This window comes from Lolium rigidum, chromosome 2 (assembly GCF_022539505.1).
Source record: "Lolium rigidum isolate FL_2022 chromosome 2, APGP_CSIRO_Lrig_0.1, whole genome shotgun sequence".
Lineage (NCBI taxonomy): Eukaryota > Viridiplantae > Streptophyta > Magnoliopsida > Poales > Poaceae > Lolium > Lolium rigidum.
The window spans coordinates 196,789,736-196,802,064 of NC_061509.1; the positions used below are offsets into that span (position 1 = coordinate 196,789,736).

Here is a 12,329-nt window from a genome sequence, read left to right on the forward strand (position 1 = left end):
ATCCACTAATGTCCAGTAGCATTATGCAATGTCCAGAAGTGTTAAGAATGATTGTGTCACCTCTGAATATGTCAATTTATATTGTGCACTAACCCTCTAATGAGTTGTTTCGAGTTTGGTGTGGAGGAAGTTTTCAAGGATCAAGAGAGGAGTATGATGCAACATGATCAAGGAGAGTGAAAGCTCTAAGCTTGGGGATGCACCCGGTGGTTCACCCCTGCATATATCAAGAAGACTCAAGCGTTTAAGCTTGGGGATGCCCAAGGCATCCCCTTCTTCATCGACAACATTATCGAGTTCCTCCCCCGAAACTATATTTTTATTCCATCACATCTTATGTGCTTTTTCTTGGAGCGTCGGTTTGTTTTTGTTTTTTGTTTTGTTTGAATAAAATGGATCCTAGCATTCACTTTATGGGAGAGATACACGCTCCGCTGTAGCATATGGACAAGTATGTCCTTGGTTTCTACTCATAGTATTCATGGCGAAGTTTCTCCTTCGCTAAATTGTTATATGGTTGGAATTGGAAAATGATACATGTAGTAATTGCTATAAATGTCTTGGGTAATGTGATACTTGGTAATTGTTGTGCTCATGTTTAAGCTCTTGCATCATATGCTTTGCACCCATTAATGAAGAAATACATAGAGCATGCTACAATTTGGTTTGCATATTTGGTTTCTCTAAGGTCTAGATAATTTCTAGTATTGAGTTTGAACAACAAGGAAGATGGTGTAGAGTCTTATAATGTTTTCAATATGTCTTTTATGTGAGTTTTGCTGCACCGGTTCATCCTTGTGTTTGTTTCAAATAAGCCTTGCTAGCCTAAACCTTGTATCGAGAGGGAATACTTCTCATGCATCCAAAATACTTGAGCCAACCACTATGCCATTTGTGTCCACCATACCTACCTATACTACATGGTATTTTCCCGCCATTCCAAAGTAAATTGCTTGAGTGCTACCTTTAAAATTCCATCATTCACCTTTTGCAATATATAGCTCATGGGACAAATAGCTTAAAAACTATTGTGGTATTGAATATGTAATTATGCACTTTATCTCTTATTAAGTTGCTTGTTGTGCGATAACCATGTTCATCGGGGAACGCCATCAACTCATTGTTGAATTTCATGTGAGTTGCTATGCATGTTCGTCTTGTCCGAAGTAAGGGCGATCTACACTGAGTTGAATGGTTTGAGCATGCATATTGTGAGAGAAGAACATTGGGCCGCTAACTAAAGCCATGATTCATGGTGGAAGTTTCAGTTTTGGACAAACATCCTCAAATCTCTAATGAGAAAAGAATTAATTGTTGTCAAATGCTTAAAGCATTAAAAGAGGAGTCCATTATCTGTTGTCTATGTTGTCCCGGTATGGATGTCTAAGTTGAGAATAATCAAAAGCGAGAAATCCAAATGCGAGCTTTCTCCTTAGACCTTTGTACAGAGCGGCATAGAGGTACCCCTTTGTGAAACTTGGTTAAAGCATATGTATTGCGGTGATAATCCAGGTAGTCCAAGCTAATTAGGACAAGGTGCGGGCACTATTGGTACACTATGCATGAGGCTTGCAACTTATAAGATATAATTTACATGATGCATATGCTTTATTACTACCGTTGACAAAATTGTTTCATGTTTTCAAAATAAAAGCTCTAGCACAAATATAGCAATCGATGCTTTCCTCTTTGAAGGACCATTCTCTTTACTTTTATGTTGAGTCAGCTCACCTATTTCTCTCCACCTCAAGAAGCAAACACTTGTGTGAATCGTGCATTGATTCCTACATACTTGCATATTGTACTTGTTATATTACTCTATGTTGACAATATCCATGAGATATACATGTTACAAGTTGAAAGCAACCGCTGAAACTTAATCTTCTTTTATGTTGCTTCAATACCTTTACTTTGAATTATTGCTTTATGAGTTAACTCTTATGCAAGACTTATTGATGCTTGTCTTGAAGTGTTATTCATGAAAAGTCTTTGCTTTATGATTCACTTGTTTACTCATGTCATACACATTGTTTTGATCGCTGCATTCACTACATATGCTTTACAAATAGTATGATCAAGATTATGATGGCATGTCACTCCGTAAATTATCTCGTGTTATCGTTTTACCCGCTTCGGGACGAGCAGTAACTAAGCTTGGGGATGCTGATACGTCTCCGACGTATCGATAATTTCTTATGTTCCATGCCACATTATTGATGTTATCTACATGTTTTATGCACACTTTATGTCATATTCGTGCATTTTCTCGGAACTAACCTATTAACAAGATGCCGAAGTGCCGCTTGTCGTTTTCTCGCTGTTTTGGTTTCAGAAATCCTAGTAAGGAAATATTCTCGAATTGGACGAAATCAAAGCCCAGGGGCCTATTTTTCCACGAAGCTTCCGAAGTCCGAAGACGAGACGAAGAGGGGCCACGGGGTGGCCAAACCCTAGGGCGGTGCGGCCCCACCCTCGGCCGCGCCGGCCTATGGTGTGGGCCCCCGTGCCGCCTCTTGACTTGCCCTTCCGCCTACTTAAAGCCTCCGTGACGAAACCCCCGCATCGAGAGCCACGATACGGAAAACCTTCCGCAGACGCCGTCACCGCCGATCCCATCTCGGGGGATCCGAGAGATCGCCTCCGGCACCCTTCCGGAGAGGGGAATCATCCCCCGGAGGACTCTACGCCGCCATGGTCGCCTCCGGTGTGATGTGTGAGTAGTCTACCCCTGGACTATGGGTCCATAGCAGTAGCTAGATGGTTGTCTTCTCCCCATTGTGCTATCATTGTCGGATCTTGTGAGCTGCCTAACATGATCAAGATCATCTATCTCGTAATTCTATATGTTGCGTTTGTTGGGATCCGATGAATAGAGAATACTTGTTATGTTGATTATCAAAGTTATGCTTATGTGTTGTTTATGATCTTGCATGCTCTCCGTTACTAGTAGATGCTCGGCCAAGTAGATGCTTGTAACTCCAAGAGGGAGTACTTATGCTCGATAGTGGGTTCATGCCCGCATTGACACTGGGACAAGTGACGTAAAGTTCTAAGGTTGTGTTGTGCTCGTTGCCACTAGGGATAAAACATTGATGCTATGTCTAAGGATGTAGTTGTTGATTACATTACGCACCATACTTAATGCAATTGTCTCGTTGCTTGCAACTTAATACCGGAGGGGTTCGGATGATAACCTGAAGGTGGACTTTTTAGGCATAGATGCAGTTGGATGGCGGTCTATGTACTTTGTCGTAATGCCCAATTAAATCTCACTATACTCATCATGATATGTATGTGCATTGTCATGCTCTCTTTATTTGTCAATTGCCCAACCGTAATTTGTTCACCCAACATGCTCGTTCGTCTTATGGGAGAGACACCTCTAGTGAACTGTGGACCCCGGTCCAATTCTCTTTATCGAAATACAATCTATCGCAATACTTGTTTTACTCGTTTTCTCTGCAAACAATCATCTTCCACACAATACGGTTAATCCTTTGTTACAGCAAGCCGGTGAGATTGACAACCTCACCGTTTCGTTGGGGCAAAGTACTTTGGTTGTGTTGTGCAGGTTCCACGTTGGCGCCGAATCCCCGGTGTTGCGCCGCACTACATCTCGCCGCCATCAACCTTCAACGTGCTTCTTGACTCCTACTGGTCCGATTAAACCTTGGTTTCTTACTGAGGGAAACTTGCCGCTGTGCGCATCACACCTTCCTCTTGGGGTTCCCAACGGACGCGTGTCGAACGAAAAGACAATACGTCAACCACGCGCATCAGGCTCCTATATATACCTTTCTTCCACCTCCATCCACATAGCTCTTCTCCACCCATTCTCTCTCCTCCATTGTTGACCTAGAAGAAGTTCTTCCTCCTCTTGTTTCCTCCTATACTTCTTGCACCTTTTTGAGGGAAAAGAGAGAGGAGATCTATATCTACTGCTCCACCATTTGAATCCCTCTTCTTGCAAGGGGATCTTGCTAGATCTAGATCTTGGAGTAATTTGGTGTTCCTCCTACTATTTTGTTCTTCCTCCCTTATTCCCCCAGTAGCTTTTGTAGCTTTGTTGGAATTTGGGAGTGGAAGACTTGGGCATCTTAGTGGTGTTCTTAGCCATTGCATTAGGTGCATCGGTTTGGGTTCTCTACGGGGTTTCGGTCTCGTGGGAGTTCGGGAGTGTTACCTCTAGGGTTCTTGGAACTCTAGATGGCTTGTAGACCTTAGAGGTGTTGTTGCCTTCGTGGCCTTATCGCATTTGTGGCGTAGTTGCCTTTGTGGCCTTGTTGCATTTGTGGCCTTGTCGCCTTTGTGGAGTTGTTGCCCTTGTGGGGCGTTGGGGACTTTGTGACCTTGTACCCGTGTGTGGCGTGTTGTATCCTTTGTGGCCTTGTACTTGAGAGCCTCTGGTGTGTTGTGGAGTTTGCCTCAAGCTTGATACTTGGGTATTTGCCCCAAGCCTGTACGGGTTCGGTGACCACCCTCAAGGGTCCCTTTGTGGATCAAGGCTTTCCCTTTGGTGGGAAAGGATCGAGGATAATACAGTGGCCTTAGTGGTATATTGGAGTGCCTTGTGCCTCCACACCACTCCAACGGAGAGTAGCACCAGCAAGGGTGTGAACTTCGGGATACATCGTCGTCTCCTTGTGCATCGGTTACTTCTCAACCCAAGCTCATTTACCTATGCGTTTTACATTGTGATAGCCTTCATGCTTGATGTTCTATATATAGTTTGCTATCACCTTGTTGCTTATCTTGCTTAGCATAGGTTGTTGGTTCACATAGGCAAACCCTAGTTTGTAGGCTTTGTGCTTGACAAGTAAAACATAGTTTTATTCCCTACTTGTTAAGCCCTCAAATAGAAGTTTGATAACCCACATATTCACCCCCCTCTAGGCGACATCCTTGGACATTCAGTAGTCCCTCAACAATTCTAATAATCGACATCATATAACCGATCACAAGAAGGAATTCCACATCTAAATGAAGGCAAAATAAAAGAACGACATGCCTCATACTTAAATGTGACACAAAAATCACAAGGACGGTTCGAGCCAACCAAGTAACACACAAGATTTGTATTTGTGCATATCACTTGGTTCACTTGCATCATCCCTATGATCACATCTGAAATTGAGGAACTTTTAGTTCCACAACAATTTAATCATCGACAAAATCAAAATGAATATCAAGATCCAAAATTAGAATCAACGACCATTGCAACGAAACAAAACCAAAAATAATATCAAGTACAACCAAATGAAGAAAGACATGCCTCATACTTATGTTGCAATCACGCGCAATGTTGAAAATAGAATTATTCTATTCAACCAACTAGTAAGCACAGTCATGAGTGTTTGCAATGCACAAGGTCATTCGATAATTGTATGCGTAAAAAGTGTGAAACATTTTAATCATCAGTATCATATAAGCAATCACAAGAAGAAAGTACGCTTGTGCAATGAAGAGCTCATATTATCAATCACACGCAATGCCACAATTGTTTCCATCCAACCAAGTACAATGCACAATTGTTTCCATCCAACCAAGTACAATGCACAACGAGGTCTGCTTGTGCAATGCACAAGGTTGGGTAGAGTCAATCGTGTCACTAAAATTGTGACATATTTGAATCACTCCCTAATATTAAAATACTTCTGAATAAAATAAACAACACATTCTTCAGCTAATCACACGGATAGTCGCATTTCTCTAACAAAACTCGCGGAACTAATCAACATCTACATTGATAGTTGAACGAGACCTAACTGATGCACTTGAACCAGACCTAGAACTAGAATAGAATATGCATCGAACCACGAAGCTAATATGGAACATATCCCCTACCATCGAGACCATACAAAATCTAGGCAGGTGGCGATGTGATAGAGAGCCCCGTCACCACCACTCACCACAAATTGCGATGCCGCTACCGCACCATAGCGGACATCGTCGAGAACCAACGAACTCAAATAGCACAAGTGAAGCGGCCACGAGAATTGTGGACTCCGCGAGCTCATAGCCTATGTTGGGGCCGCAGACGAGACGGTGGGTTCATCGAGGTGCATGGGGTGGAGTTCGTAGAGGGGGGAGGGAGACTAGAGGGAAGTCGTGGTTGATGCAAGGGGATGGAGGGGTGTGAGAGAGATCCATAGCTGCCTCTCGTGCGCACATGTCAGAGTGTTGGGCGCCATGGTCGATGCTAGGGGGTGGCTATCGAGAGAAGAGAGGCAGAGAGAGATCAAGCCGATGAGTGTTGTGGTAGTCGCGACTCGCGAGGAGAGCATAAGGTACAAATACATGTAGCATACCCAATTATGCGACCCTACTAGTAAGGGCATATTGGCAGCGTACCCAGTTATTGGTACGCTACTAGTATTTTGGGACCGGGCAGACCCTGGGTCCCTCTTACTAGTGGCGTGCATTTATGAGCGTACGCTACTAGTGTGCCCTTACTAGTAGCGCACACTGATTCCGCTTCTACTAGTATTACTAGTGGCGTATGGAAAAGTAGGGCGCACTACTATTAATTTATGCTTGTATGCTTATTCCTACTAGTGAGACAAAATCCCCACCAAATAGAACACAAATTGGTTGTATCTAGGGATATGATTGAGGGATTTGAGGACACATGCTTACCTAAGGACCTCGATATCCCGCTGCTCATGCGTGGGTAGCTCTCGGATGAAGAACACGACTCATCCTCGTGTGCACGGGTTGACCTTCGTCACTGAACTCGGTACACTCATGCATGCCTAGTCCTCTGCCGACAATGGGTCGATTTGCGTACCCTAGCTCGGTGCACTCCGACGCGCCTCGCGAACTGCCGCCAATCTCCCTCTCCTCACACGTGCAAACCACCCCCAATGAAAAACTCGAAGCCCTTCTCTTGCGCGTCCCCTTCTCCGCTAGTGAGCTCACTCAAAATCTGCCTGGAAACCCTAGCGAGACAGAGGATGGGGACATGACAGGCATAATGGGAGAGAGGAATGAAAGGGAACGGGGAAGGGAGAGATTTTTTTTTGAAATGGGGGAAATATCGCCCCAGCTTCTGCATCCAAAGGATGCACACGACTTTTTTTATTAGATTATTCACAACACCTTACAAGAGCAATACAAAAGATCAAACTCAGAGCCACCTCGCTAAACCTACAGAGGGATGAAGGGGTGACAATTCACCAACTCATATCATCGAAAAACCAAATGCCTTCCCAGGCCGCCCAATAGCAGATGAGAAGCACATCCAGTCAAGCAGACTCTCAGCATACGCCAATGCACACGCCATAGAAGTTGCTACCGCCGTCTTCCTCGACTCCATCTTCAAGAGAGATCATCGCATTGACCATGCCAGGCCTGCCATCGATGCCGCCACGGCGCCAGACGACTCCACCATCCTGCGCATGTCCATCACCCTGCATCCGTCCCGAGACACCACTGCACCATGCCGCGGCGACTCGACGACGCCGACACAGCAAAATCACACCACTCCACATCAGCACCACCACCATATGTTGTCTGCTCCGAAAACGATACCCCCAACAGGGAGAATGGCGTTGCGCGCCGCTATCGTCCCCAACATGTGATTCAACCGCCTCTCTTCTCATGACACGTTATCAGGTGGGGCCCTTGGATGGAAGCTGTCGGGACGACCAGGCTATGCGATGTGTTCGTCAAAAGTGATCAGACGCCACAAAGCGATGGCTCTGGAGAACAAGCTGATTACCGTGCACTTATTAGCAATCAAGACACAAATTAAGGGTATGTACAATGGTTATATCTTAGCGATGCCACGTATGATAATTGATGATGTGTTGGAGAGATAAATAAAAAAAGAAGTTTATCTTCTCTTAGCTAAGAGATCATCTCCTAGCAACAATCTCTCGCACTATATATCTAGGGATGTTTCATTACTAGAAATACAGCCAAAAACTCATTGTACATCATGATTTATTTTATTGTTATATCTAGATTATGTGGCGGGATTAAGATAAGATCGTCTTATCAACCATTGGTTATGCCCTAAACACTTATATATAGATGTTGTTTGCGTTCTCATATTGCTTAGAGGTGTTTCTTTCTAGAATTGAATATCTAGCCACAATTTTCTGGTGCCGCCGGCCCGCCACTGCTAAAAAGAAAAATAAGCCATTATATTATACATCATGATTTATTGTTATATCTAGATTTTTTTTAGACAAGACGTTCTTATCGACCATTGTTCATGTCTAAACACTTTGCATTAATTTTAAAATCCCACAGCAGTCTACAGGTGGGGATAGATATGTCCAAAGATACGAGACAACACTAAACAAAACGAGGAGATATGGTAAGATAACCAAAGATCTAGAACGAAATGCACCTGTCCTCGCGTGATTTGCTCATGGGCGCACTGCAGCTGCAGGGGTTCATTTTTAGTAGGTGAGCTAACTGCCCTTCGGCCTTCGTGTTGGAATATAGAGCGCTTCCCATGATCAGTTTGCATGGATGGAGCTTGGAGCCCATCCATCAAATCTCCAGGCTGAAAACAACATGAGCTTTTGTTGGGTGGATCCGTGATGGCACAGCACAGATGCGTGGCGAGGGACAAATCGGATGACATGGGGTTGCGATCCCCATCCTTACATAGGGACAAGGCATGGGAACCAAGTGGTGACATGCTGCCTGTGTTGGACCTTGGACGGATGTTCCCTTTGCCATCCCAACTTGTGCTGCTACAGTGCGTGATCACGCGACGTTCTTCAGCATGTTCTGATCGATTGATGTTTGTTTCCCTGAGTTGGCTATGTGCAGAAGGAACTTTTCCCGCTAAAACCCATCCCCATGTGACGAAATATGGGCAAGCCACATGCGTATTTGGTTTCTGCAGATGCTGGCTAGCTAGATGGATAGCTACGTACGCTAGTCATGGGACAAAAGGTAGTATAGCCAACAGGATTGATAGCTCAGTCGCCATTGAAACCGAGCCAAAGCTTTGGTGGTAGATGAGCGTCTCACAGCGACAGGTCAAGAGTTTAGGTTCGAGATGCGATCACTTCCCTGAGACCGAAAACAGCTGACCCAAAGGCAAAACCGTTTTTCTAGTTCTTGTTTTCCATTTTTCGCTGGTCGCTATAGGATCCACGTATATTACAAGAAGAAGAAATTAATCTTACAAACAACACAGCATCCATTTACCCAGATAATACATCACAGAATTATCAAATCTACAACACACAAACTTTTCTCGTATTTTCTCTTCGCTTTGGTGATACCCATACACAATACAATTTTCATACCACTAATCCAATGACTAATCAACATAGCTAATGCAGCTGCGATGATCAAGAAGATGTTAATATCCCCAAAAGTTCGCCTCGTGATCCATGTGTTGCCGCGACGAGGAGATCTCGGCGGGGTTCACCTCCGAGGTGAGGCCGGTGTCCTGCGAGGCGCCGCCGCCGCTCAGCCTCTCCCTCTCGCCCTTGGGGTACCAGACGCTGCCTCCGCCGCCATGCAGGAGCTCCTGCACCATGCCGCCCGCGGCTTCCTGCGCGTACTGCATCTGCACGCTCGCCATGAACGGCGAGGCGGGGTCCATGGCGAGGTGATCGGCGGCGCGCTGCGGCGCGTTCGTCGTCGCGGGGGCGGAGGGGAGCAGGAACGGCGGGTGCAGGAACTGGCCCTCCAGCGCGTTGGAGAAGCAGGCCACGTGTGACGGTGTTGGTGGCGCGAAGGTGCTGCCGCCGCCGCTGCCGGCCGCCACGTCTATCAGCGGAGGCAGGACGCAAGACGCGAGGCCGACGTCGGCCATGGACATGGAGGATCCTGCCACGACGTCCGCCGTCCCCGTGTACGACGTGCCTTTCTTGCCGTTGCTGGCAACCGGCAGCTCCAGGCTCTTCTTGAACACCCTGCACAGCACCCACTCGTCCTGCCAGAACGGGAACATGACATTAGCCGGACCGCCATGCCATGGCACTCAAGCAAGCAATGTTCTATGCCGATCATGTAGGTGCGTACCTTGGACGTGGCAGCCCTGGGGAGGCTGTATGGCACGGCGGCGTGCTTGCCCTCGAGGCGGTACTCGTGCATGACCCAGCCGGTCTTGCCGCCCCTGGGGGCCCTCCCCGTGTAGAAGACGAGCGTCTTCTTCATGCCGACGAGAGACCTTCCCCTCAGGATCTCCCTGTCCTTGCCCGTCGCCTTCCAGTACCCAGATTCCGTCGCCCTGTTCGTCCTCGTCCCCGTCGGGTACTTGCGGTCCTTCACCACGAAGAAGTACCACTCCTTCTCCCCCATCGTTGCCCGAGCTGCATCAACATCACATCACAAGCGCGCCTTACAATTTGATCTTTAATATTTTCAGCCATCATGACACACAAATCAGCTCAAGATCGACTTACATGGCAGGTCCCACGGCTCGCACTTGTTGAGGTCGGCCTCGCCGACGGCGAGGGGGGCGAATCTGGGGTGGGCTGTCTTCCGGGCGAGGTAGTGCGTGATGAGCTCCTCGTCAGTCGGGTGAAAACGGAAGCCCGGCGGAAGCTCCATGGGTTCCTGCTGCTGCTCCTGCTGCACGTCATGCTCCATCTCGATCCAGTTGCACGGCCCCGGCGGCTTAGCTATAGCTGGTCTTTTCTTGGTTTCGTAGTGCAACTAACCTGAGATATAAAGACACATATATTCCAGCTAATGAGCATAAACTAGGACTGTCTAGGAGAATATCGAGACAAAATCATGTATACAAGTTAGTACAATTACACGAAGGCAGAAATTTGATTTCTAGCAACAGCCTGCAACTAGGTAGCACTACAGGAAACAATTAAACTACAAATTAGATTTTTTTTTCTTCAAAATGGGAGCATAGCCCCGGCCTCTGCATCACCTACAAATTAGATGCATGCACAAGAAAATGGATTCAGCTAGTACATGGCACATGAAGAAGAACATGATCAATTCTTTTAGCACTATTGTAGTACAGAGGAGGGAGAGAGAACCTGAAGAGGAAGAAGCTAGTAGAAGAAAAGGGGAAGAGAGCAAGAGAGGAGGACTGCTAACCTTTTGGTGTTACAGTCTCGAGGGGATTGAAGTTGTTAAGAGAAGATTAAAAGTTTGGGAAGGGATCGGGGGACTTAAATACTACTAGCAAGGACAAGGGCCCCCTGTGTTTTAGATTGAAAGAGACGTCGTGGTGAAGGAAACAGCAAGGTTGTTCACGGCAGCCACAGTAGCATGGAGGTGGTTAATTAAGCTTTTGACTTCTATGCAGGCATGGAGTTGTTACTTTCACCTAGCCCATGAACTCTCAATTCAAAAGGACTAAATTATTGGCGGTCAAAGTTAATGCTTATTTCATATTCTCTTTTGTTGGAACCTTCTTTTGAAAACAATATCTAATTAGGGTTTGTTATAATTACTTCACTTTGTAAATTCAAATGCTAAAAAGTGTGTTCAAAGATTAGACTAAACTCATGTATTTTTTCCAGAAAAGTGATGGCGGCGAAAGAGAGCTTCATTTTCCATTAAAACGACCAGGGCGGGACGAGGAATCCAAGATCTCAAAGTAAAGAAAAAACACCCCACTCCATGATAAATGTCTATTTAAACTTCTTATTGAGGATGGTCTATGCCACGATTAGGTCGGTTCCAAAGTTTTATCGCAAGTTCAAGTGAAACCTAGAGACCCTCACTTATTAGCTAGATCAAGGAAGGTCAAACAATCCTCTTTCCAATTTCGGACCTTTTCCATTAAAATGGGTCTCGCATGTAAGCTACAATCATGGAGGTCTTGAGAGGATAGATCTCCTCCAATGTAACATTTCAAAAAAAAATCTTTGGGCCACGGCTAGTAGCCTGGAATGCTTGAGTATTTGCAAGGTAGAGTGAGTTTAGATGGAATATTCGCCAAAGTGCAATTTTGTTAAACTTACAATACCTTGCTTAAATGCATTCTAGCTGCATGCATGTCTAATAAGAAACTGTGGTGGTTAAAGAATCTTGAAACATTAAGGCCATCCATTTGTAGCTTGGAATAGGAGCTATCTTGAGTAGGGATAACCTTGCTAAGGTACTTGGTAAGGAAATTAAAAAAAAACCCTCATAATGTTGAGTCGGTCTCACAGCTCGTCTTCTAATATGTATCCACCCCGTAGTGTGTTCAAACATGTTTGGGCATTGGCAGTTTCCCTACCTTGGTGGGAACAACGCTCTCATGTTGGGCTCTTTGGTTATGCTCAAATATAATGACCAATGTTGCGTTGTAAGGTTTCTTATTTGCTGTAGCACCTAGAACACAAGTAGCTACTATTTGTGATGGATGTATCCCATTGGGGAGAGTGGCGTAGGAGGGTTTA

The 12,329-nt window shown here is 45.6% G+C and overlaps 1 protein-coding gene across 2 annotated transcripts; it reads right to left on the reverse strand.

Annotated features, from left to right (window-relative positions):
• Window positions 1-9,201: 9,201 nt before the first annotated feature.
• LOC124687932 (NAC domain-containing protein 92-like) lies at window positions 9,202-11,003 on the reverse strand. 2 transcript variants are annotated; one of them, XM_047221660.1, is made up of 4 exons: window positions 10,974-11,003; window positions 10,380-10,637; window positions 9,997-10,286; window positions 9,202-9,907 (listed from the first exon to the last, which is right to left on the reverse strand). In XM_047221660.1, exons 2-4 carry the CDS (start codon window positions 10,564-10,566, stop codon window positions 9,329-9,331), a joined length of 1,056 nt encoding a protein of 351 aa, XP_047077616.1. In that variant the 5' UTR covers window positions 10,567-10,637; window positions 10,974-11,003; the 3' UTR covers window positions 9,202-9,328. The 2 variants fall into 2 exon arrangements, with proteins under 2 accessions (XP_047077616.1, XP_047077615.1); XM_047221659.1 differs by lacking the exon at window positions 10,974-11,003 and having other exon boundaries at window positions 10,380-10,909.
• Window positions 11,004-12,329: the final 1,326 nt, after the last annotated feature.